Below are 23,295 nucleotides of genomic sequence, written 5' to 3' on the forward strand. Positions count from 1 at the left end.
CCCTGTTATAGGTCCTGTCGGATATACAGATCTGGTGGCTTCCAAAAAGAATTCCAAGGCTTTTAAAAAGTTTTGTAGTCATTTCGGCGAATTGATCATGTCCAATCAATTTAATCCCAGTCAGTAAAGAATTCACTTGCCTCTCTTCTCAATCCAATGAAGTACATATTATGTACTTCTGGATTAATTTCTTTCAGCACAAAGATGCTAAGGCTACCAGATTTCAGAGAGCTCCTTCGGGCAGCTTTTCTCGTTTGACAATGAGCGAATTTTCCGTGTATGTGGGCACCGCCAAGGAGACTTATGTCCTCAGATGCGGTGTGCGGTATGTGGTAGGCAAGCTGTATCTCTATAACAATACATATATTTATGTATATACATAAATGTGTGTATACATGTATGTTTATGTGTGTGTGTATGTGTGTGTGTGCATACATGCATATGCATGTGTATGTGTATGTATGTTTGTATATTTGTGTATGTAAATATATTAAATATCTTTCTGTATACCCCTATACCTATGTGGGTACATTTACTTATTTTTACTTTTTATTGTTTCTTTTAGTTTTTCTTATTTTATTCTTTCTTTTAATCTAATATATATATTTATGTTACACTGCTGCTCTTGAATGTATTACTAATAAATGTAAAAGCTCGTAGGGCGTATAAATAAATAGATAATCTAAACGGCACGGTAAAATTATAAATGATTGACATTTATTAGATTCGTTTATACGTATTTAAATATGATTATATTTATATTGTTTGTTTTTTTTTATAAAACTCCATAGTTAATAACTTTAATTTAACATATCGATAAAAACGCTTCGGTTAATATATTATTTTAAAAAAAAAGAAATGTTGCAATTTTGGTGACCATTTTCAACGACTTGTAGATAACTCACTATTAGAAAATGGAAATCAAATTGGGGTAGAGTGGGGTTCGAACCTCGGACCTCCCGATCCGTGCGTCCGCAACACTAGCCACGGGACCACGACCCGAATCGAATAATATAGGAAAACCTTAACAAATGTATGACAGGGTTACGAATGATGAAATCAGGCGAGAGTGTAAATCTGAGACAAGTATAATTGAAAAGATTAAGAAAGGGTCTCTGAGATGGTTTGGTCACGTAGAACGAATGGACGACGAAAGAATGGTAAAACAAGTATATATGGCGAAAATGAACGGCAACGTTAGACGAGGACGACCAAGGAAGACGTGGCATGATCAGATAAACCAAAATCTTAAGTCTGGTCATGTCAAAAGCAGACAGAACCGAAGGGCATGTATGACAAGATGTATGAATGTGGAAGAGGCTAGGATTGTATGCCAGGATAGACGTGTGTAGCGGTCCATTCTCTCTGCCTACCCTTACGGGGAAATGGCGTGATGGTAGTAGTAGTAGTAGTTAGAAAAATATATTTTAATAATAATTTTATTAAGATCATTATTTAAATTTAGCGAGTACTCTCAGTTAAAAATCCTGGAAAAGAAATCGACTGAAGATTATTCAGTCTCATGGTGTACCAGTTATTGCGTTTGCCAGGCATTAATAAAGTAAATAATTGTAAAATAATAAATACCTATCCACTGTATTGTATTTTATCATGCCGTGTAGATTTTTGCCGTGGTGTGAAATGGGCCAATCGTGCGACATCACGCAGTGGGCTCGTGGTTTGCACGCCCACAGCGGTCCAGTCTACGTGAATGTACAATAGTTACATTATTATTGTAATAATATTGCCTAATCATTAGATACAACAGTGAATTATAAAAATATTAGTACAATGAAATGAATTGTAAAATTATCGTTAAATTCGGATTCTTGTTTTCGTAGTCTTCTTTTGGCGTTGAATTTACTCTGGTAATATTTATTTTTTGCTCGTAAAATAACGCTAGTTTAAATCTTGAATTTATTACGTTTACACAGATCTCAATTGACAATTTGATTCCTGTTTCATAAAACAAATAAAGCGTTGATTTCACGAGTCAATAAACCTTATGATAAATATTTTACTTTTAGAATTTTCAAATAATGAAATTCGCAAATATCCTTATTTTCCGAGCAAGAAATTAATAATTGAAATAGCATAGATCCGGAAACTGATCCTCGAGCGATGCGAAATTAAACTAACGCTGTAGCTCAATCACAAATAACCATCGACGTGCCTAAAAACATGCTGATCATTTGAGCGATCACTATGAACAATAATGAACATGCTTAAGTTATCGCAGTCATAAGTCAGCGCGTGTGGAATCTACGTCAACGCTCGCGCAGGTTCGCTTTTCTCGTAAATAAATACAGTTCACTGGCGAAAAATCGGCGTTTAATACTAAGACAAAATACTGGATTTCACCCCCTCGGGAGTCATTAAGATTAACAAATAGCAACAGGGATGGAGAATACCTTAAATAAGGGAAATGGAAGTCTAGGCATTTACAGGGCTTATGACCTGTCATTAGCTGGTTTAAGTGGCCACTTTACACACTGTGTAACATTCACCATTTTGCCTATGTTTGAACATCCACGTTTCTTCAATTCTTCCATTTGTTGATTTGACAGCTAGTTTAGTTTTAGTTTTTTTTTAGTTTTTCTATTTAGTTTTTCAACTTGGTTTTTCGTATTTTTTTATTTCTCTCTATCTATCCTCGCCTCTGTTGTATACACCATGATTAGGTCTGACACACGTTTTGTATATCCGAATTAGGTTTCCAATAATCATGTGTTTATTGTACTATACGACATTTCTTAGGCATCTAGATGTTTACTAACTGAGATGGATATGTTCTCATCATCACCATGGCAGCATCATCTGCATGGCATGTGATGTTAATGACCTTATCTCCCTTAGTGGATTCACTACTTTTTTTTATTTTTTATTCTTAAAAGCGTTTTTATATATATATTTATTCTGCTTCTGTAAGAAAAGGTTTTAGGCGTTTATATTGTTGTTGTATATTTAGTTATAAAGGTGCTAAACTTGCTTTGTTTCTTTGTTGTTCTCAATATGTGTTATTTTCTAAATGTTAATATTATTTATGTCCCGAATTGAGTTGTTGTAACTTCTGGGAATGTACCTCAACGTATTATACTTGTAAAATACTTTGTGTTATATGATTTATAAATAAAAAAAACTGTCATCAAGCGGAGGCGATACGGTTGTCTAGGCCATATACTGCGGGTGCCTCCTGAGAGCCTTAACCACGCTTGCCTACTTTACAAGGCATCAGGTTCTCGACGTCCTGGACGTCCACTGCTGACTTTCCGTCGGCAGTTTATGTCAGAACTTCGGGGCGAGAACCTGACTTGGTAGGACGCAAATGAGTTTGCAGGCGATAAAGATACATTGAGGCTCTTTGTGGATACCATATGCTCCAACTAGGAAGCGGACATGGAATGATGATGATTGTGTACCAATGCAGTGTCCTATGCGGATATGGAAATAATGATTATGATGATGTGATGATGATGAAGATGACGATGACGGTGTTATTTTTTGTCGAGGACTGAATTTTGATTGACACATGTTTATTACAACAGAGATAGATAAAAGTTTCAAGAAGATAATATGGTATTTTAGTATCGGTATGAATCGAACCCTGGATCTCGATCATGGTACGCGTATACCACCTCACTACAAATTAAACGTTCTTCGTTCTCCAAGTATGTTTTTCGATCTGGTCTGTCACGTCCTTCAGAGTAGTTTTTCCTCGCTGTTTATTTTCTTAGGTCGACTACCGACAGTCAGTTCAAATATTGACAGAACTAGAAATCGCACATTCCATAAAATATAGTTTACCTAAAAAAAAGATATTTACAGTTGAGTATACAAAATAATATAAGAAAAAAATCAATTTCTTCAAAAATTGGCAAAATTCTAGCTGTACGAATTTACCTGCATGACGACTGTATTACACGCTTAACACTTATATTTTTTCTTTTCTCTTTTTTCCTTTTTCCCATTGAGTAATAGTTTTGACTTAAGGTAATTTATAAACAAATACGTTTATTTCTATTTTTATATATTTTTAACTTTTTAATCTTTTTTTTTCTATTGAATATGTTCTGTAACTTGAATTATAAATATAAAACTTTTATTTCATAGGTTGGTTGAAAGAAATTGCCATTTGGCAATAAGCCCGCCAATGTACAAATAACATTATGTATAAAAAGTTAAATAAATAAAAAAATAAATATATAATGGCGCCATTTCCAAACAGTGTCATATTTGAAACACTTATTTTGACGCTGCCGTTCTCAAAGAGTGTCATATTTTAAAACACTTATTTTAACGCCGCCATTCCCAAACGGTGTCATATTTAAAACATTTATTTTAACGCTGCCGTTCCCAAACAGTGTCATATTTAAAACACTTATTTTAACGCCGCCATTCCCAAAAAGTGTCATATTTAAAACAGTCATTTTAACGCCGCTATTCCCGTGTCGTATTTAAATAAAATAAAGTGCCAACAGAGATTTTATTTATAAAATATTGTAACTTTTTTCAAAGACAAATCTAAATATATGTGACACATCAATATTGTCTTAAAGGGTGAAAATAAAAATAAAAAAACGCAATGAAAAATGCTTCGTTTTAAGACGTGTTAATTTAGTTTTTTAATGAGGAACTTCAGCCCAACGGGAAATTGGTGACAATCAATGTTTTCTTGCGTGCGGTAAAATTTGTAGAATTAAATTGTACGGCAAAGTTTCCTGAAAATGTACGAAAAAATCGTAAAAAACATTTTAACAAAAACAAACTACTTTGAATGGCGTCAATTGGGATTGATGCCCGTCTTAAGGTCTTCTAACTTCTGAACAAGTTTTTTTTACATGGTGTAGTCTTCCTTATGTCGCATGTCGGTTTAAATGCCAAAATACGTTACCATGAAAAGAAAAAAAGAGGAAAGGAAAAGAAAAACAAAATTAGCATAAGCTTAAATTTGATGCAACAGAGAGGAAAAACATTTTTAAAAAGGAAATATGGGAGTCTAGGCAGTTACAGGACTTATAACCTGTCATTGGCTGGTTTAAGTGGCCACACACACTGTGTACATGTGCCACTTGAACCAGCCAATGACAGGTCATAAGCCCTGTAAATGCCTAGACTCCCAAATTCCCTTTATAAAAATGTTTTCCCTCTCTATTGCAACAAATTTAAATATGAACAACTCCCTAGGGGGAAAATCCAGCCAGTCTGCAAGCATTTGGACATACTCAAAACATTGTTGACTTAACATAAGCTGATATTATGAAAACAGTATTTATTTGCAGTATGCATTTTATTTTTAATTTTAATAATGAAGGCTTAGAAAACGAATACCTACCTTAAAAGTATCTTGGTATTTAAATTTCATTATGAATCAATTAAAAAAATCTACATAATCTCTATGTTTATTCGCTAGCACGTGGAGCCGTGGAACACCTGGCGTAGTTTGAACTGTGTGATCAACGGAGAAGGCAATGGTTTACCTCGAACACGCTGTCTCACGTATTGTTATATGCTTGTCCCTAAATGAGTTTTTCCGAAACCTCTTCGGGAACAACAACAAACCATCGCGCCGTTTCCCCGTAAGGGTAGGCAGAGAGGATAGAACGCCACATCACTCTATCTTTGCATACAGATCTCGCTTCCTCTACATTCATTCATCTCCTCATGCACGCGCGCCGATTATTCCGACTTTTGATATGTCCATCTTCAAGTATTTGTTGGATTTGGTCATGCCATGTCTTTCTCGGTCTACCTCTATTTCTGCATCCATCAACATTCGCATTGTAAATATTCTTAACCGTTCTTTCGTTGTCCATTCGTTCTACATGTCCAAACCAGCGCAAAGCTCTTTTTTGATTTTGTCGATAATGCTTGTCTCAGCCTTACATAATGTACGGATCTCATAATTTGTGCATCTATCGTACATAGTTTTACCACACAATCGCCTAAGAGATCGCATTTCGACTGCATTCAGCCTACTTTCATCCCTGTTTTTCCAAGTCCATACTTCGCTCCCATACATCAGGGTCGGGACCAGGACTCCGTTGTGAACTGCTAATTTTGCCTCTTGCGACAAACATTTATTTGCCAAGGTTGATTTAAGTCCTCCGTTCACTCTGTTCCCGGCACTCACCCTCCTTTCAATATCTTTCACAGTCATTCCATCTCTTGTAAACATACTTCCCAGATACATAAATTCCTTTACTTGTTTTAGTACAACTCTATTCACAGTGATTTCACATTTCGACAAACTTTCATTTCTTTCAAAAACCATCACATTCGATTTATCGACATTCACAGCAAATCGCTTCCCTTGCATACATCGTAGACCTTTGTTACCAAGAGTTGCAGTTCCTCTTTGTTGTTAGCAAGAAGCACGGCATCGTCAGCATACAAAAGACAATTGACATTTAAATCACCCATTTTGCTCCCATTCTTAAGCCTTTCAGTTCTTTCATGCAGTTATCGATAGACACGTTGAACAGCCATGTTGACTTCACGCATCCCCGTTTCACTCCTTTATGAATGTCTCTCTTCGGGAATATTACGTAAAATCATGTATAGTACGATAGTTTTCCAAGTAAATAAAAAATATAAATACCCAAAATATCGGCATGGTGCCATCTGCCTCCCACCTACAGAAAAAATAATAAAACTCGTGGGGAAGTCCCGATTTGTTCAACCATTTCTTACGTATGTTTCCGACTTTATCCTTTCCATCTCCCTGTCCCTACCCCGGGGAATTAGGAAATTCTTTCTAGAAGCACAAATGGTGTGAGAGAATGAATCCGAATGTCTTAAAAAGTTCGCTTCCTCGCAGATTTTACGACCAATCGCTTTCTCTCTGTAAATCGTAAGGTAGGAATTAAAATCCTCTAACAAATAAATGGATTTCATAATAAAAAAAATGGCAGTAAATAGTAAATCACTATGACTTATCATCATACACCTTCCCACACCCAGTGGTGCATAGGGCACTGCATTGGTAAACCAAATCGATACCCTAGTACTAATTCTGGTTCTGTTATAAGTTTTGCTGATGACACCGTTCTATTATTCAAAGATAAGACATGGAAGGAAACATTTGAAAAATCCGAAAAATATCTGAATATAGTAAAGGCATGGCTAGATACTAATAACTTAACTCTTAATAAATCTAAAACTAACTTTATTCCATTTCTAATCAGTTCTAGAACCTATTCACAAAATGCTTATCTTAACATCAAACTACATAATAATAATTGCCTTCAAAGTGCTCATTGTAATGGCCCAATACTGGATAGGACAGACAATGTCAAATACTTAGGAGTTATTATTGATATAAATCTAAAGTGGAAACAGCAGATTTAAAATGTTACTAATAAACTTAAGAAATTAACGTATATATTCAAAACCATTCGAAATATAATTAATGTACAGGAACTTTTAAAGATTTATTTTGCATTGGGCCAATCAATTTTGGAGTACGGTATAATCGGTTGGGGTGGTGCGAGTGACACAGTTTTAAATTGTGTATTTGTTGCACAAAAATCCATCATTAAAATAATACTCAGAGTCCCGATACAGACATCTGCTGAAGAAATATTCCATAAATCACTACTTATGCCACCAAAACAATTATACGCTAAAACAATACTCACTTATAGATTCAAAAACTACTCTTACTCAAATGAAAGACATAACCCCCACAATACATCACATACAAATAATAAAATCACTAGATCCTCAACACATAAACAACTTAAACAAATACAAACTAATACCACTTTCGGACAAAGGGATTTTGAGTATTATTCTATTAAAATCTATAACCTACTTCCACTATCTATTAAAGCAATTAGTAATGAGAAAATGTTTAAAAAGGCTATAAAAAAATGGATAGTGGAGCTAGGTAGAAGTAAAATGGATTGTCTCATTCGCCCATACCAATACTGAATCAACTGCTCCACAACTGTATAGCATATGTTAGGTTTTTGATGTTTTCATTGTGTGTTTTGTAATATAAATAATATAGATTTACATAAATACCTTGTTTTCTAAACTGTCTGAATATTTGTTAATTATGTTTGTTTTTTTAAGTTAGTCTTCTTTGTTTATTCTCAAATGTAATTTAAAAAAACTAAATTGTTAAGTGTCCTCGGCACGGGAAACCCCAGTGAGGTCACATTATTTTTATTATTAATTATAGTTTGTAAGCGAAAAATATGAATAAATAAATAAATGAATAACTCAAAATAGCTCATTTTGAGTTACCAGCACTTATTTTTCGTATTTTATTTATTTGTTCTTTTAAAATTGATGTATTACTTTTTTTACATTAATGGCAGTGTTCCCTAGCCAAATTCGACGGATTTTTTTTATTGACATATGGAAAGGGAGTGTTTCTTTACCATCTAGCATCATTAATTCAAAATTTTAAGATTTTGAGCTATTTCCCTATAGTATTGAACTGGGGTATTAAAATGCAACGTGTCATTGTTTTAGGAAGAGTATTTCATTTCTAATGTTTGTTTTTAGTACACTTTTAATCTTACAATATAAGAAATCAAATATTAATTTGAGTCTACTGAACACTTAATTTTATTTCCACAAATATAAAAACAAAAAAATCGTGACAATTGTTCCGCCTTGTTAGGGCATTTTCAAACGCATGTGAAGATTAGATGGATTGAATGTCCTTATATAGTTATATCATTCAAAGTACTTAATTAAAAAATAAAAATAATCTTATGAACCATAGCATATACACTAATCATAATTGTGGGAAAAACCAATGGTTAAGGGCAGGGCTAAGTGTTTAATAGGTAATGGAGAATTAAAGTATTTATATTCAATGTAAATAAAGTGTTCAGTAGACTCAAATCAGTGTTTGATTTCTAATATTATAAGTTTAAATATGGAGTTCTACAAAATAAACACCAAATCAATCAATAAACTTTTAATGTCCACGAATGGCCGAGATGAATGTCAAAGTTTTGCTCTAATCGTACGGTAAAAATGAAATATTTGCAACCAAAATATTGTTCCAAAAACAAAGCCATTAAATGTGATTCCATAAAATAAGGACTGAAGTCATAATTTAATATATATATGTTTTTAATGTTATTTAAAATGTTAGTATCTCTTACCTAATTTTTAAAAAAGAAAATCCAAGTCAATAAACTATTAAACTTAGCCAATTTTTTTTTTCAATTTTTATGTATCGTATTATCAGCGCTACGATTTTTTAAAGCTTTGTCTTTCTAAAACATCTCCGCGTGTGACGTCAGAGCTTCTCTTCCGATTATTCTTGATCAAGCAAACCGGAAATCTTTCATAACGGTCATCATTGGTTGATTCATATTAACCAGTGACGTCGTTCAATGTAGTTCGTTTACATCAAAATGTGTTTTTGTTATTTTTTTCGTACATTTTCAGGAAACTTCGCCGTACAATTTAATAATCCAATTTTTACCGCGCGCAAGAAAACATTTATTGTATCCAATTTCCCGTAGGGCTGAAGTTCCTTATTGCCTTATTTAGTTAAGTTTTCAACATACATAAAATATTATACAAGAAATATTAGTTGTGCGGTTTTTATTCCGTCTCGACGATAAAATGAAATATGTAATTTTGTTCCCTCCCCTTTTTATCAAATATCAACGGACAATACATCTTGTATTTATTTTATCTCGGGATAAGAATGTTGCTTACATGTTTTTTAAAATAGAAAATTTACATAAAGTATTTTTTTTTTACTCATTTTAATATAACATACAGACTGCGAATCTATAATTTTACTCAAACCCAAATATAACCCAATATTTCGGTATAAGTTAAATTGTTAGACCTACGCAGATACTAAAAACGGTTAAATTTCAGCGCTATTTTAAGATCTGAAATATACGTACTCAAAATTTGGCTTAAGGTGATTTATGAAATTAAAAGCACACTACCTTTAAAAACGTTAAGATACATATATACCTCGTTCATTGAATCCATTATATCTTACGGAGTGCGTGTCTGGGCCTGGGGTCTCACCTTCCAGTCTCCTCTGGGTAAAATTTATGATATTCAGGTGAGACTGTTGAGAGGGATTGTACCGGATAGCATAATCCGTGTATATTTTTAAATTTTGTAATGTCCTGCCGGTAAAACAACTTTTTGACTACAAATTGATTGTAGATCACTTTGTTGATCCGGAATATAAAAAAGAGTTTCCCACCCTCACAACACTAGATTAAAAACTAAGGGCTCCCTGTCTGTTCCCCGAATTACAAATTACTCCGGAAAGCGAACATTAAATTGCGTTGTTCCAAGATTGTTCAATGATCTCCCACAAACCATAATTAACATGAAAAATCTTCAAATGAAAAAAAAAAGAACTAAAGAAATATCTTCTAGATACTATAGTGCATGTTTATAAATAAATCTTTAAAATAAAATAAAATAAATGTAATATAAACCTGTCATAAAAAAAAAATGTGTCCCACCGAAAAGTCTTTAGACTTAGTGGGTGTATTTTTATGTATTTTTTAATTATAAAATAAACGCTGCTCTGCAGCACTGAATCTGAAAATATTAATAATCTTATTCTTGATTCTGGATTTATCTTATTTTATTTTCAATATATTAATGTTACATTTATTGGGACACTAATCCCGACTTCATGGAACCTAAGTCCTGTGTTGAGATTATTATTTTTTATTTTTGTTTTTTCGTATAAATACACATATTACTAAAAAAATAATAACATATCTACAATATTTTGAGTTAGTCAAAATTTTTGTAGACAAGGCCACTAGCACGGGACCACAACCCGATTCAGTACTAGTGACTAATACGAGTGACATGTATGTTGTTAAAATGTTATGCATATATTCGTCCCAACTAAGAGACATGGTACTATAAAATGTATTGTCCAAATGTTTATGGAAAAGTATGTGTATGTAATATTTTTTATTTGTGGTATTTTTTTTATTTATTATAATTTTTTTGCATTTTACAATAAGTATACATAAGTTACAAATAAAACAAATTTAACATTAACACACGAAAAAATCCCACAAAGGTATGGCCTGTAATAATATGGATGCTTTCACTTTGTTGTATCCCAACTCAACAAAGGGCCCTTGGCCTCATAGAGTAACAGATATGTTATTAATATATTACAACAGAGATGAAGAACATTTAAGAGAAAGTAATATAGAAGTCTAGGCATCTACAGGGCTTATAACATGTGAATGGCTGGTTTAAGTGGCCACTTTACACACTGTAACATTCACAATTCTGCCCATATTTGAACATCTATATTCTTTCAAATCTTTCATCTGTTGATGTTGGTGAAGTTAAAGAGCTAAAACCTTTATTTATGCGGGTGAGATTCATCTAATTGAATTATTTCACCTACATACTAGGCAACGCCTGAAAATGTTATTTTTTCAAATTCTATAATTCTTCATGGACCAGGTGGATTTATCAACAATATTTTGAGTTTGTCCAAATTTTTGTAGAATATAGAAGTTTATATTACCTTCTCTTAAATGTTCTTCATCTCTGTTGTAATGTGTTGATATAAACAGCTCCCCAGGGAGTTGTATCCAGTCCTTGTCTACTGGACAAACTATAAATATTGCAGTTTATTACATTTTAAACAAAGGTTGTTTTTTTGTGTCATCCTTAAAAAAACCTATAACTTGGCCATCCGCGGCTATCCACACTAAAATTTTATGTTGTTATTTAGCCCAATATATGAAGTATGCACAGTTACAAACATTACGCGATAAGATGCGATAATATAACAAAATGTCTTATAAACATGAAAATAAAAATAAAAAATCATTACCAAACAACATTTTTCATGAAGTTCTACAAATAATTTCAAATAAAGTTAAAAATCGTGTAAAAGTATCAAGACATATACATTATTATCTGAATTATTTGAATCCATTTCAATTATTTTAATAAGTTAGGTGGACATCACAAAATGTATCTTTGTTTAAACGTTTACACGGAGCGCTGAGAACAATGACGACCCGCACTCCGCGAGCCGACCAAGTGTCAACTAACTGCGCGCGCGCACGGTGAAAGGTGCGTTAGCGGCGATGGTAAATTTTTGTTACTGTGACATTTTTTCGACTATGATTTTTTTGGTATTTTTAACGTCACTTTTGAAATTTTACTTACGACCGGCTAATTCTTAAAAATCAAAGTTTGTGCATGGTAGATTCATATTTATGATAACATTCTTAACACTAATTGCCAAGAAATGCAATATAATACATTTCGAAACACAAAAGAAGAACCATAACATGAACATAAAAATAAACAACGAAATTCTTCAAGAACTAGAACATGTGACTTACCTAGGACTCACAATGGACAGACAATTAAAATGGACAATACACATAGACGGACTCACTAAAGTAATGGCATCACTACATAGCCTCTTCTACAAAATTAAAGATATTATATCAAGAAAGGAAAAAATTATGATGTACGAAGCCTATGTCAAAAGTAAATTGAGTTACATGATCGCCTTTTGGGGAACTGGTAACAAGACAGACATAACAAGAATACAAAGACAACAAAATAAAATTCTTAAACTAACATACAACCTGACCTCTACGACTGAACTGTACAAAAAAACACACCAGTTTGACATAAACTACTTGACTAAAATTGAGACCTTAAAAATTGTGCACAAAATAACACTGGGAAACATACAAGACGACGACATAATATTAGTCAAAAATGCTGACATACATAAATATAACACCAGACAACAAAAACACTATCATATTGAAAAAGCAAAGACAAACACAGGACAGTCAAAAATACTACATAATGGACTTAAACACTACAACGACCTACCTTACTACTTGAAAACTTTTAATGGAGACAAATTTAAAATCAATCTGAAAAAGCACATGATGACTGAACTAACTAGACTAGACGAGACATAAAGTGACTAGACAATATTAAATTTCTAATGTAACCCTAACGGGTTTTTAAAAATTGTAAATAAATAAAAAAAATAATAAAAAACACCAAGATATGTTATAGAATCTAGCCAACAGGGATGAAAAATTTACTCAAACCTCTAACATAAAAATTGTGTTTTAAAGCCCATTTCCTGTATCTCATACATGCCACTTTTAGCCTTTTTTAAGATTATTGTGGGAAACCTCCCAACTATAAATTGCCATTTGTAAAATCTCTTTGACAGTTCGCTAGCACGTTCGCTAGTAATTTCCTCTATACCGGCCTTGTTTCCCTCTACCACCTCCGAACGTGTCTGATTCCTATTAGATTACTAGCATTATTAGATTCGATATCAGGTTATTTCAAGGACTTGAACCGGAAACATTACCGCCACGAGTTTAAACGCATCGCCTTAAACTAAAGGGGTTTTTTTTTTTTTTAAATATATTTGGACCCCTGTATTTAGTAGCCTTACGTGTCATGTACAAGGCTAAGGTACTCGGAAAAAAAAAGTTTTTGTTTGTATTGGAAATGGGATGTTCGATCACTGATTTTGGTTTATTACCTTTACGAGTCCAATCACCATTGTTGCAAAGTTCAAGAACAATGGCGCGTGATAAATACTTTTTACTACAGTGTGGATATCTGTCAAGGATATTCCATCTTTCCTGCATTCTGCTTCAAGATTATGGCGTTGCAAACTGAAAAATGGGCACTGAAATAACAGATGTTCTATACTCTGTGAAGAAATATCATCGCATGGACAATAGTCATCATTCCTTAATTTAAACCTATATAGATAACTTCTCATAGCTCCGTGTCCGGTAAAAATTTGGGTCGTTTCGAAAGTACTTTGGTGATGATGACGGAAGTTTGCTGCATCAGCCAGCGTTGGGAAAAACATTTTAGTGATTTTACCTGCAGAAGAAGCGCGGTAATGATCCTCCCAACGCTGCTGCGTATTTTGTTTTATACAGCGTTTAGCAAAGCTAAGGGGAAACACTGAGAAGAAAGGTGCCGTTCTTTTACAAGTTAAAAAAAAAAAAACTAAAGGGGTGGACGCCTTGTCAAAAAAGAAAATCAAATGAATTTCGACACGTATTGCTAAAATTAATTGAAGTTAAAATTAACAGAGTGGGAAACCATTTTTGAAAATGGACTATGTTAATCAGTTATGCAAAATTAAATGAACCCTTCGTTACATGAATCCACTATGGGGCACAGGAAATCAAGGAGATATAAATAGATTTTGTACAGCACGCTAACAAAACAAATGTTTAAAACTGACATACGACTAATCATATTTAACGCCAACAGTAGAAGTATATTTATTATTTTTTTATTTGTTCTTTTTTAATTTACGCATTACTTTTTTTTCATTAAAGATAATAAAGTAACGCTGAGGTGTTTCGTGCCGAGGGAAAATTTTTATATAGTTTTAAAACATGCCTTATTAAACATAATTAAATCAGAATAAAAAAAATACTTTATAGTTTTATTCCACATTATTTATGATTATTTTGTAAATTTTTTACCAGTGACCGGGTTTCGTCGTGACCGACATCGTCAGACTGGGGGTCGGTCGATGTCGTTCGGACGATGTCGGTCACGACGAAACCCGGTCACTGGTAAAAAATTTATAAAATAATTATAAGTAAATGTGGAATAAAACTATAAAGTATTTTTATTATTATAATTTAAATGTAGTTCCACCAAGAAATGTCAGTAGAAAAACTCAATAATTAAATCATGTTGGATTTCATAATCTAAGATATTGGTGGACTTAAAATATTGTACACGTCACTTGTGAGAAGCATTTTGGGGTACAACTCCACAATCTGGGCTCCTCACTATTCTACCACCAATATTGTATCTAAAATAAGTTTTTACGATTTATTAATTTTAAATTGCTAGCGTTTATTTTGAAATTATTAAGACTAAGCAATTGGAGAGTTGTAAATTTATATAAAATATTCCATTCTTTGTTTGACACCCCTGCAATTTTATCACTTATTAATTTCAATGTACCGAAAAGGACAACTCGGCAAACCTACCAATACAGTGGCAACAATACTTCGACATCATATGGTAAAAATGCAGTCATCAATAGACTCACTCTCTAGGCAATGAGTATCAAGACGTTGGTGACTCATTGCAAGTGAAATTTAGTACATATAGAATGGCTTTTCTACTGTATTTCATGGGTAGGAGAAACTAATATAATTAAGAGTTAGGCCTGTAGATAGACCTTATTTTTTTATTTAAGTATAATGTGCAGCTCCCTTGAAGTGATTACTCACGAAAACGGCGCTATGAAAATCGTCTAAATTTGTTATTATTATTAATAGGTACCTAATAGTTCTAGATAACTGTTTTTTTTTTCACCATTTACTATTGTTCAAAATTGTTTAAACTTCTTTATTATTATCTTATATCATAACTATGCAACAAGAGGATCTAAAAATATAAGACTGGAAAAGAAATCAAAAGCAATGTCCCAGAACTGCCTTATGGACAAGGGAATACAACTATTTGAAGAAATGCCAGAAAGCATAAAAAATGAAATTAATGTAAATACATTTAAAATTAAATGTAAAAAGTATATATGTGAAAAATATTAGGTAGTATATATAGTGTAAATAGTGAATATAATTAATGAAAATGTACATATGAAACAGTTAATATTATAAATTAGGATATTAAGTGTATAATAGTGATAAATAATGTTAGAATAAGTATAGATGTAAATATTGTGTTGTAAATATATATTAGACTATGTTATATAGAACTAAATAAATAAAAATTAGTGTTTTTTTTTTCGTTTTTTTTCTTGATTTTATTTATGGGTACAAAATATTTCTCTGTCATTTTTTTTATCGCTAAGTGTTATTAAAATTTGTTTTCTTAGTTTTTTTACTGGCTCATAGTATTTCTGATACCAAATTATTATTTTTTATCAATAATTTTATAACTGGTAATAATTTATTAGACTTTCTTAATTTGTTAATTGATAATATTGTTTTAAATGCTTGTATTACTTGTAATTATGCTTACATGTGTATATATTTAACTGTAATTGTAACTAATATGTAAAAGGTACTAAGTGCCGTTTATTCAATGAAATAAAATAATATCAAATACATAGAAAATATAATAAAAACACTAAATAAAAACAACTTTCTGTTTTCTGAAGAGTTGAGGAAATGTGGATGTTCAAACATGGGCAGAATGATGAATGTTACACAGTGTGTAAAGTGGCCACTTAAACCAGCTAATGACAGGTCATAATCCCTGTAAATGCCTAGACTTCCATATTCCCTTCTCAAAAATGTTTTCCCTCTCTGTTGCGATAAGTTATAAAAAAACAAATGTAAATATTAAATCATGTAAATAAATGCCTGGACACGGGTTGTGCCCAGTGAGGTGTTCATATAAAAAAAGGGTTATGTAAAACGTAAAATTAAAAGAAAGAAAAAATTTAGCAAAACTTTTGTTTTATGATCTTAACATTAAGTTTTCCGTATATGTTGAGGGAGCTAGTTCTGAAACGGACTTTCAGGATAATTTTTATGAAAGCTTTTTGTGCAATGATATGAATAGACAAAATGTATAAATTAATTCAATTTTATTTTAATTTATTCCGAAATTTTACGACAATAGATATCTTTAAGTACAAAAGTGGCTACAAGAAAAGTTAAAGTATTGCTTTGTCATGTTTCCTTTTGAATTAAGCAAAGCAGGGGAAGAAAGTTTTCATTCAACTTGTCAAATGAAAAATATAATGAACATTTTGCTTACAAATACAAGCGATTTGTACATGACCGGTTTTTATAATGTTCGCTCTCTGTCGTAAGAATAAAATATTAATTATAAGCGCCATTGGGTTTTGGTTTAACTAAATGAAGATGTATTGACCCTCCGGGCCTCAGTTAATTAGGATCTGGGATACTCAGAAATTTAACCTTATTGTGATGCCCAAAGGGCTGAAAGATATATATCGAATACTTATCGCCTCCAAAAGTTAGTTTAGTAAGCGATCGATTTTTTTATTATTTAATACACCCAATACCCAATTTCATCAAAGCACAATTATAATTTTCATGTCTCGACCTGTTTGAAAATTTTAGAAAGTAGGCTGGAGGTTGGGCTTATGCAGAGGCCAATATACGTTTAATGAGTATGTAAACTTAATATGTATAAAGTGTTGAAATAAATAAATATTTCCGTTTTTTCTCCTTGGATCATGGCACTAGAGCAGTGATTTTTTCCCGCACTCTAAACATTGACCATTGGCGTATCCCAATTGTTTTATTTTTTTATAAATAACTTATTACTGGAACTAAAACCATCCAAAAACCTGTAAAAACGCCAAGTTTTATCTGCTGTCTTCGGGCTGTCTTGGGTATCGCGTTGGGAGCTCCTCAGATGCGCGGACGCCTAGGTGGGTAAAATATGGTGGGACAGGCAACTGTTCCTGTGGGATGCTCATTCAGTTGGGACTGTGCTTCCTTCCGAGTGGAACGCACACGTTCTTTTGTTTTGTCCTCCCCTTACGGGGGTGGTATTCGGATTCTCTGCCTCTGACCACCCAGGGAATCCTTCTTTATCAAAAGTCGTTCTCTTATTGTAAATATCTGTGTTGTTACTTATGTTTTGTGTAAGTTATGTTTGTTATGTTACTATAGTTTTAAGAAATTATTTTTGTATATTTGGATACGTTTATTTATGTAAATTGTTTGTGAACATATTTTTTGAAAAAAAAAACAGGCATTGAGGGAATCCTGAGGGGTGGGGACGACGTGTTGGCCTCTGTCCATACGTCCTCCTCCCCCCTCCTTAATCTGCATAGAGTTTTTATTCTTTAGGAATATTTATAATAACTTTCCTCTATGCACAGCTGACAGAGAGTCCCCCGAGACTCTAAAACAGCTGCGGGTGGATGGTGGGCTTAAGGGTCTCCCCTCAATGCTGTCTTCGTATGCAAAAATGATAACTATTTTTGAAAAATGCAAAACGTATCGACACAGAAAATTTTATTCTGATAATAAATTTCCTGTCACCGCATATCCTCACAATTTATGTAAACCGAAACACAAAAATAATAATGTATAATAAGTTAGAAACTAGCTTAAATATATCTTATCTTCAATACCGTTGAAATAAATCCGACCTTTTAGTCCTATTCTTAACTCACTCTTTGATGTGCCTGAACTACTCGCTGAAGATAAAACAGCTGTAAATCAATGTTTCGGATAGTTTTTAATGCATTTTATAAATTTATATCTTTCTCTATGAACAATATTTCTGATTTAATTATCTTGGCTTTGATTCTATCTTAAACTAAGCAGACTATCACTCAAGCCTCGGTTAGCCTCTCTCACCACGCTTTCCACCCAAATGGCCACTCTGTCTGAGATTGCCAACACGAAGCGAGCCAGTCGAGTTCTGTCCTTTCTAGAAGGTTTTTTATGACCTAGAATATCAGAAACCTTCTCCAAAACATTATCTGCCATATCCTTTACACTCAGCCCGCCATTTTGGTCTTGAAAAAATCCATAATCTTTGTGCTCGACCACCCACTCACAGAGATGTCGAGCAACCCGTGAAGAACTCTGATAGCCATCGTCTCTTTTCGGCTGTAGGAATTTTCTTTTTCCTCTTCCTGCCAAAATTATCGGTAACTAGCTGACGGAAATAATCTTCTGTTTGCTCTGGCGTAACAAAGTAATTAGCTTCAAGTGCACTCTTAATATTATTGCTATAACGCAAAGGAGGCTGAGTCCTAACTACTGAGCTCAATAAAATTAAATATCCCAACTAGAAACCTCAGACAAAACTTACTCTTTCATACCGACAACCATAGAACTAACTATGGTTTTAATTCATATGCCAAAATTCTTACGTCTGCCAACAAACATACCAGTCTTGATTTTTTTTATAACAAGTTGTCTTCTTTCTAACGATCACTGGGTCAAATTAAATTATAAACATATCTCTCCCGCTTCCACCCCCGTCAAGTCTACTATATACCATTGTATCTTTCTACTTTCCTTTACAATAATTTTCTACGTATAAATATGTCCTTAATAATGCCCATTAGGCGCATATATAAATAAATAAATAAGTAACATTTTTTTTTCATTTTATTCATACAAATACATACATAGGTATTACAAAAAATATAATAATAACGTACCTATCACAAATACGTATACGTTTTTTATTGTATTAATTAACTGCCGTCATAAAAAAAAAGGAAGTGTTAACAAAAATCACAAAATTAGTTACATATGAGGTAATGTTCTACAAGAAAATTCGAACCATTTGACATATAGCAATAAGCAGTAAAAAAAATATTTCAGCACGAAAAACAATGTGTAAAACCCAGTGTAGATCTGATACACACGGCGATCTCCGTGGTGTAGTGGTCAATACGCTTGACTCACGCACGGAAGGTTCCGGGTTCGATTCCCGGCGAGAACACAAAAATTAAAATGTGATTTTTCTCAAGCCTCGTTGTTCTGTAATGTAATTCACCACTGTAATTGGGCCTCCTGGCCTGTTGTGGTGCAAAAAAAATGAAATGAAAATTAAAATGAAAGCTTTTATTATTTAAATCCTATTGATATTCTGTGTTTTTACTTATGATTATTTACAGTTTTTTTAAGTTGGCAGCCTCCGTAGTGTAGTAGGTCAAGACGCTTGACTCACAAACGGAAGGTTCCCGGTTCGATTCCCGATGAGAACACAAAGCGCCCAGGCGCTGATCATGAGATTTACTTTTAATGTATAAAGCGCAGTTTTGTAGTATAATAGCTTTACAAAAGCTTTTGAATTGGGTTGTGGTCCCGTGACTAGTGTTGCATGCGGACTCATGGATCACAGGTCCGAGGTTCGAATCTTACTCTACCCCAACTTGATATCTGTTTTCTAAAGTTATTTACAACTCGTTCACAATGGCCACCAAAATTGAAATATTTGTGTTAATTATAAGAACGCTAATATTTATTCTTTATCAACAATAATAAAAGTGATTATCTATAATATGTAAGTTTATTTGACTATATATTTAAGTATAGTTTTAGAGTAAAAAAAATATTTTGTCATCACATGCTGAGTATATATTTCAATGTCTTTATCACACTGAGATGTTCTGGTAAAGAGAATTGCAAGTACATATATACCTAAAATAACAAAATTATAAAGGATTCTTTTCATTTGAGGGTGGGAGGCGCCATTGCATCCGTTTAAACTTTTCAATCATAACTTTGTAAAAAAGTTTACGTCCTTTTATTCCTTGTGTATTCTTTAGATTGACTCGCGAGGTTATACAGATTTATTCTGAGGAAAAATCCTAAAATTACTAAACAGCTATTTGTATTTCTAAAAAGGTTTTTATATAAATATTAGTGGACCCGACAGACGTTCTCCTGCTCGAACGTTGCTTTGCCTGCTATTATCTTGGGAAAATACTTTTCATTGAGAAGTAGGCACCAAGGTAATTGTTTCTGATTAAATTCCAAAACTGAAAATTGTTAATATTAAATTTAATTAGGTACCTAGGTACTTGTTTATGGTTGAATTCCAAAACATAAAATAAATATTTTTTTAAAAATGGCATTCTTTTTGTAAACGTCAAACTCCAGTCGTCAATATAGAAGTCTAGGTATATACTGGGCTTATGACCTGTCAATGGCTGGTTTAAGTGGCCACTTTACACACTGTGTAACATTCACCATTCTGCCCATATTTAAACATCTATATTCCTTCAATTCTTTCATCTGTTGATGTTTGCGAAGTTAAAGAGCTGAAACCTTTATTTACGCGGGTGAGATTCATCTAATTGAATTATTTCACCTACATACTAGGCAACGCCTGAAAATGTTATTTTTACAATTTCTATTTATTCTACATGGACCAGGTGGATTTATTAACAATATTTTGAGTTTGTCCAAATTTTTGTAGACAAGGACTGAATTCAACGCCCTGGGGAGCTGTTTATATTAACATATTACAACAGAGATGAAGAACAGTTGTTGACATTTGTTTATTTTTATCACTAACTTCTTGTACTTGTAGTCAAAAAGTTTAACATGTGAACATTTTTGAGGAGAGGACACGTAAGTTTAATCAGTAATAGGGTTTGCGACTTGTCACAGTCTGGTTTATGTGAACACGCACTATTCATAATTTTCTGTCTATTTACTTATCCATATTTCTTCGATTGTTCTATGCGTGAAGTAAAAATCTATTGATCTACTAAGAATTTACTCACTTTTCGGTTTTTCTAACTTCTTGAAGTATTTGGTTTATTCCATTATATTTTGAGTATGTGCAAATATGTTATGCCAAGTCCTGGATTTTTCCCATTGGAAGTTGATGAAGATTGATATAATAATCATGTTAATATTGATTTTTTTTCAGGTTGAGGCTGCAGACGGCGAACGTTACCTGATGTCCATGCCACCGAAATACCGCCGAAGCGTTTGGGTGAAGAGAGGCGATTATGTCCTCGTAGAACCCATAGAAGAAGGAGATAAAGTTCGAGCAGAAATGGTTCTTGCCCTCACCAATGAACACATTGACCACTACAAGAAAGGCGGTGTCTGGCCAGAGAAGTTCAAAGCCATCAAAAAAGTAGTAAGTTTAATTCCAGAATCCTTAGAGTTATAACTTTCGTAATCCGTGTCAACCACTCCAAAAATAGTTAACTGGCTGGGGTTGCTGCGCTGAAACTGCATCAAATCCCGTACCAAAGTACAGTAAGTGGTTTTTGATTCGCTTCTGTTTATTTTTCAATTCATAAATTCAATTTTTTCATTCAATATTCCGATCCGCCGGTTGCGAAATAATAATGTGCTGTTCCTCGATCAACACAGCACAAACTATGGCTTGCATGCACCAATGCCCCGATTGTGTCGTATTGTAAACTCGAGACAAGATCTGGACTTTTTTGGTGTAAGTCTTTATAGATTTAAAAATTTACTAAGATAGACCGGATCTTGTCTTGAGGAAGTAATTTTTTTTTTTTTTGTCCTAGCTTTAATTTTATTTTATTAGTGCCTGTATTTATTATAAGAAATTGTATTTACCATCGTTAGAATGGACTGCATAAGTCCGTCAAATAAATAATAATAATAATAAAAATAAATACTTTCTCATCTTCTTAGATTATGTATTTTACACGTATTTTAGATCCTCGTGTAAAATTATGCTTTTAAACGACGCGACGGTAAGGGGAATTTTAAACATAGAAATCGAATTTTATTAGTAAGGTTCCTTTTCCAGCAAGCATTTTTCTTTCTCTATGTCTTTCGTATTTTTTGATGGTATAGTTAAGATTTTAACTACTACCTTTTCAGTTGCATTATAAAATAAGGATGACTAGTGAATTGTTTATCAATGTGTAACTAAAACAGGTTGCAAATCTTATTCCACTTATCTAAACTTGTGGTTTTAAAAACAAGTAAAATATTTATATTGTTTCTTGCTATGCTGTGCTTTAAAATACTCTGAATATGTACAAGTTAGTGACAATGGGTTCGGGTTTTCATGGGATTCTTACAAATGGTTATCTAATAACATATTTTTTAGATTGATGACCGCTCATCAGACACTGATTCCGACGATGGAATCGGCAGGAATACCAACCGCCCGAAGATCCGCATTGACAAAGGATCATCCTCCTCATCGGATGATGCAGACAGTGAGGAGAGCAGCTCTGATGATGAAGATGCAAAAGCCAAAAAGGAGCTTGTAGACTGACTGAAGGTTATCAATGGTCCACGCGTCTATTACCCTGTCATGTGCGTGGCTATTTTCTTCGCTGTTAGACCAATTGTCGTTTTGATTTCTGGTTTTGTGTGGAGTGTTGTTTGTTAATTTAAATTTTAATCTACTCTCTTCGTATAATTTCATTTTGTCTATATCATTAAATTAAGAATATTGATGATACTCACTTTATTCGTTCGAACTCTTTTAATATGCTGCATTTTTTGGATGACAAACAATTCTTTGATGATGCTTATAAATGTTTATAATTGATAAGTACTGTTATTTTTAAATTCTGTTATGCCCGTGAATTTTATGTTTTGATAAACTTTCTATCAATCCAAGTGTATGTGTTATCTTTAGCAGCTTTGAAACTTTTAAGCTCAATAATTTTAAGACAGTATTTTTTATTGTAATTTTGCCGAACGTTATAACTATTTTCACATAGTTCAAAAGATAGGTTTCATCTATAAGATAGGTAAATATACTATGGTTCATTGATATACTCCACTCCTGACCTATTTTGAAGTGGATGTGAAAACGTTTTTGTACCTTATTTTTCGA

At 33.0% G+C, this 23,295-nt stretch overlaps 1 protein-coding gene across 1 annotated transcript in view; it reads left to right on the forward strand.

Annotated features, from left to right (window-relative positions):
• LOC148276852 (putative RNA-binding protein EIF1AD) overlaps nucleotides 1–23,075 on the forward strand; it is a 118,737-nt gene extending 95,662 nt beyond the window's left edge. Inside the window, exons 3-4 of the mRNA XM_088233663.1 lie at nucleotides 21,385–21,600; nucleotides 22,555–23,075. Coding sequence (XP_088089789.1) covers nucleotides 21,385–21,600; nucleotides 22,555–22,725 — 387 coding nt within the window. The 3' untranslated portion in view covers nucleotides 22,726–23,075. The remainder of the gene's footprint in view (nucleotides 1–21,384; nucleotides 21,601–22,554) is intronic.
• Nucleotides 23,076–23,295: the final 220 nt, after the last annotated feature.

The sequence above is a fragment of the Micrasema longulum genome, unplaced genomic scaffold, assembly GCF_059751315.1.
Source record: "Micrasema longulum isolate JH-2025_06_02 unplaced genomic scaffold, ASM5975131v1 h1tg001137l, whole genome shotgun sequence".
NCBI classification, from domain to species: Eukaryota; Metazoa; Arthropoda; class Insecta; order Trichoptera; family Brachycentridae; genus Micrasema; species Micrasema longulum.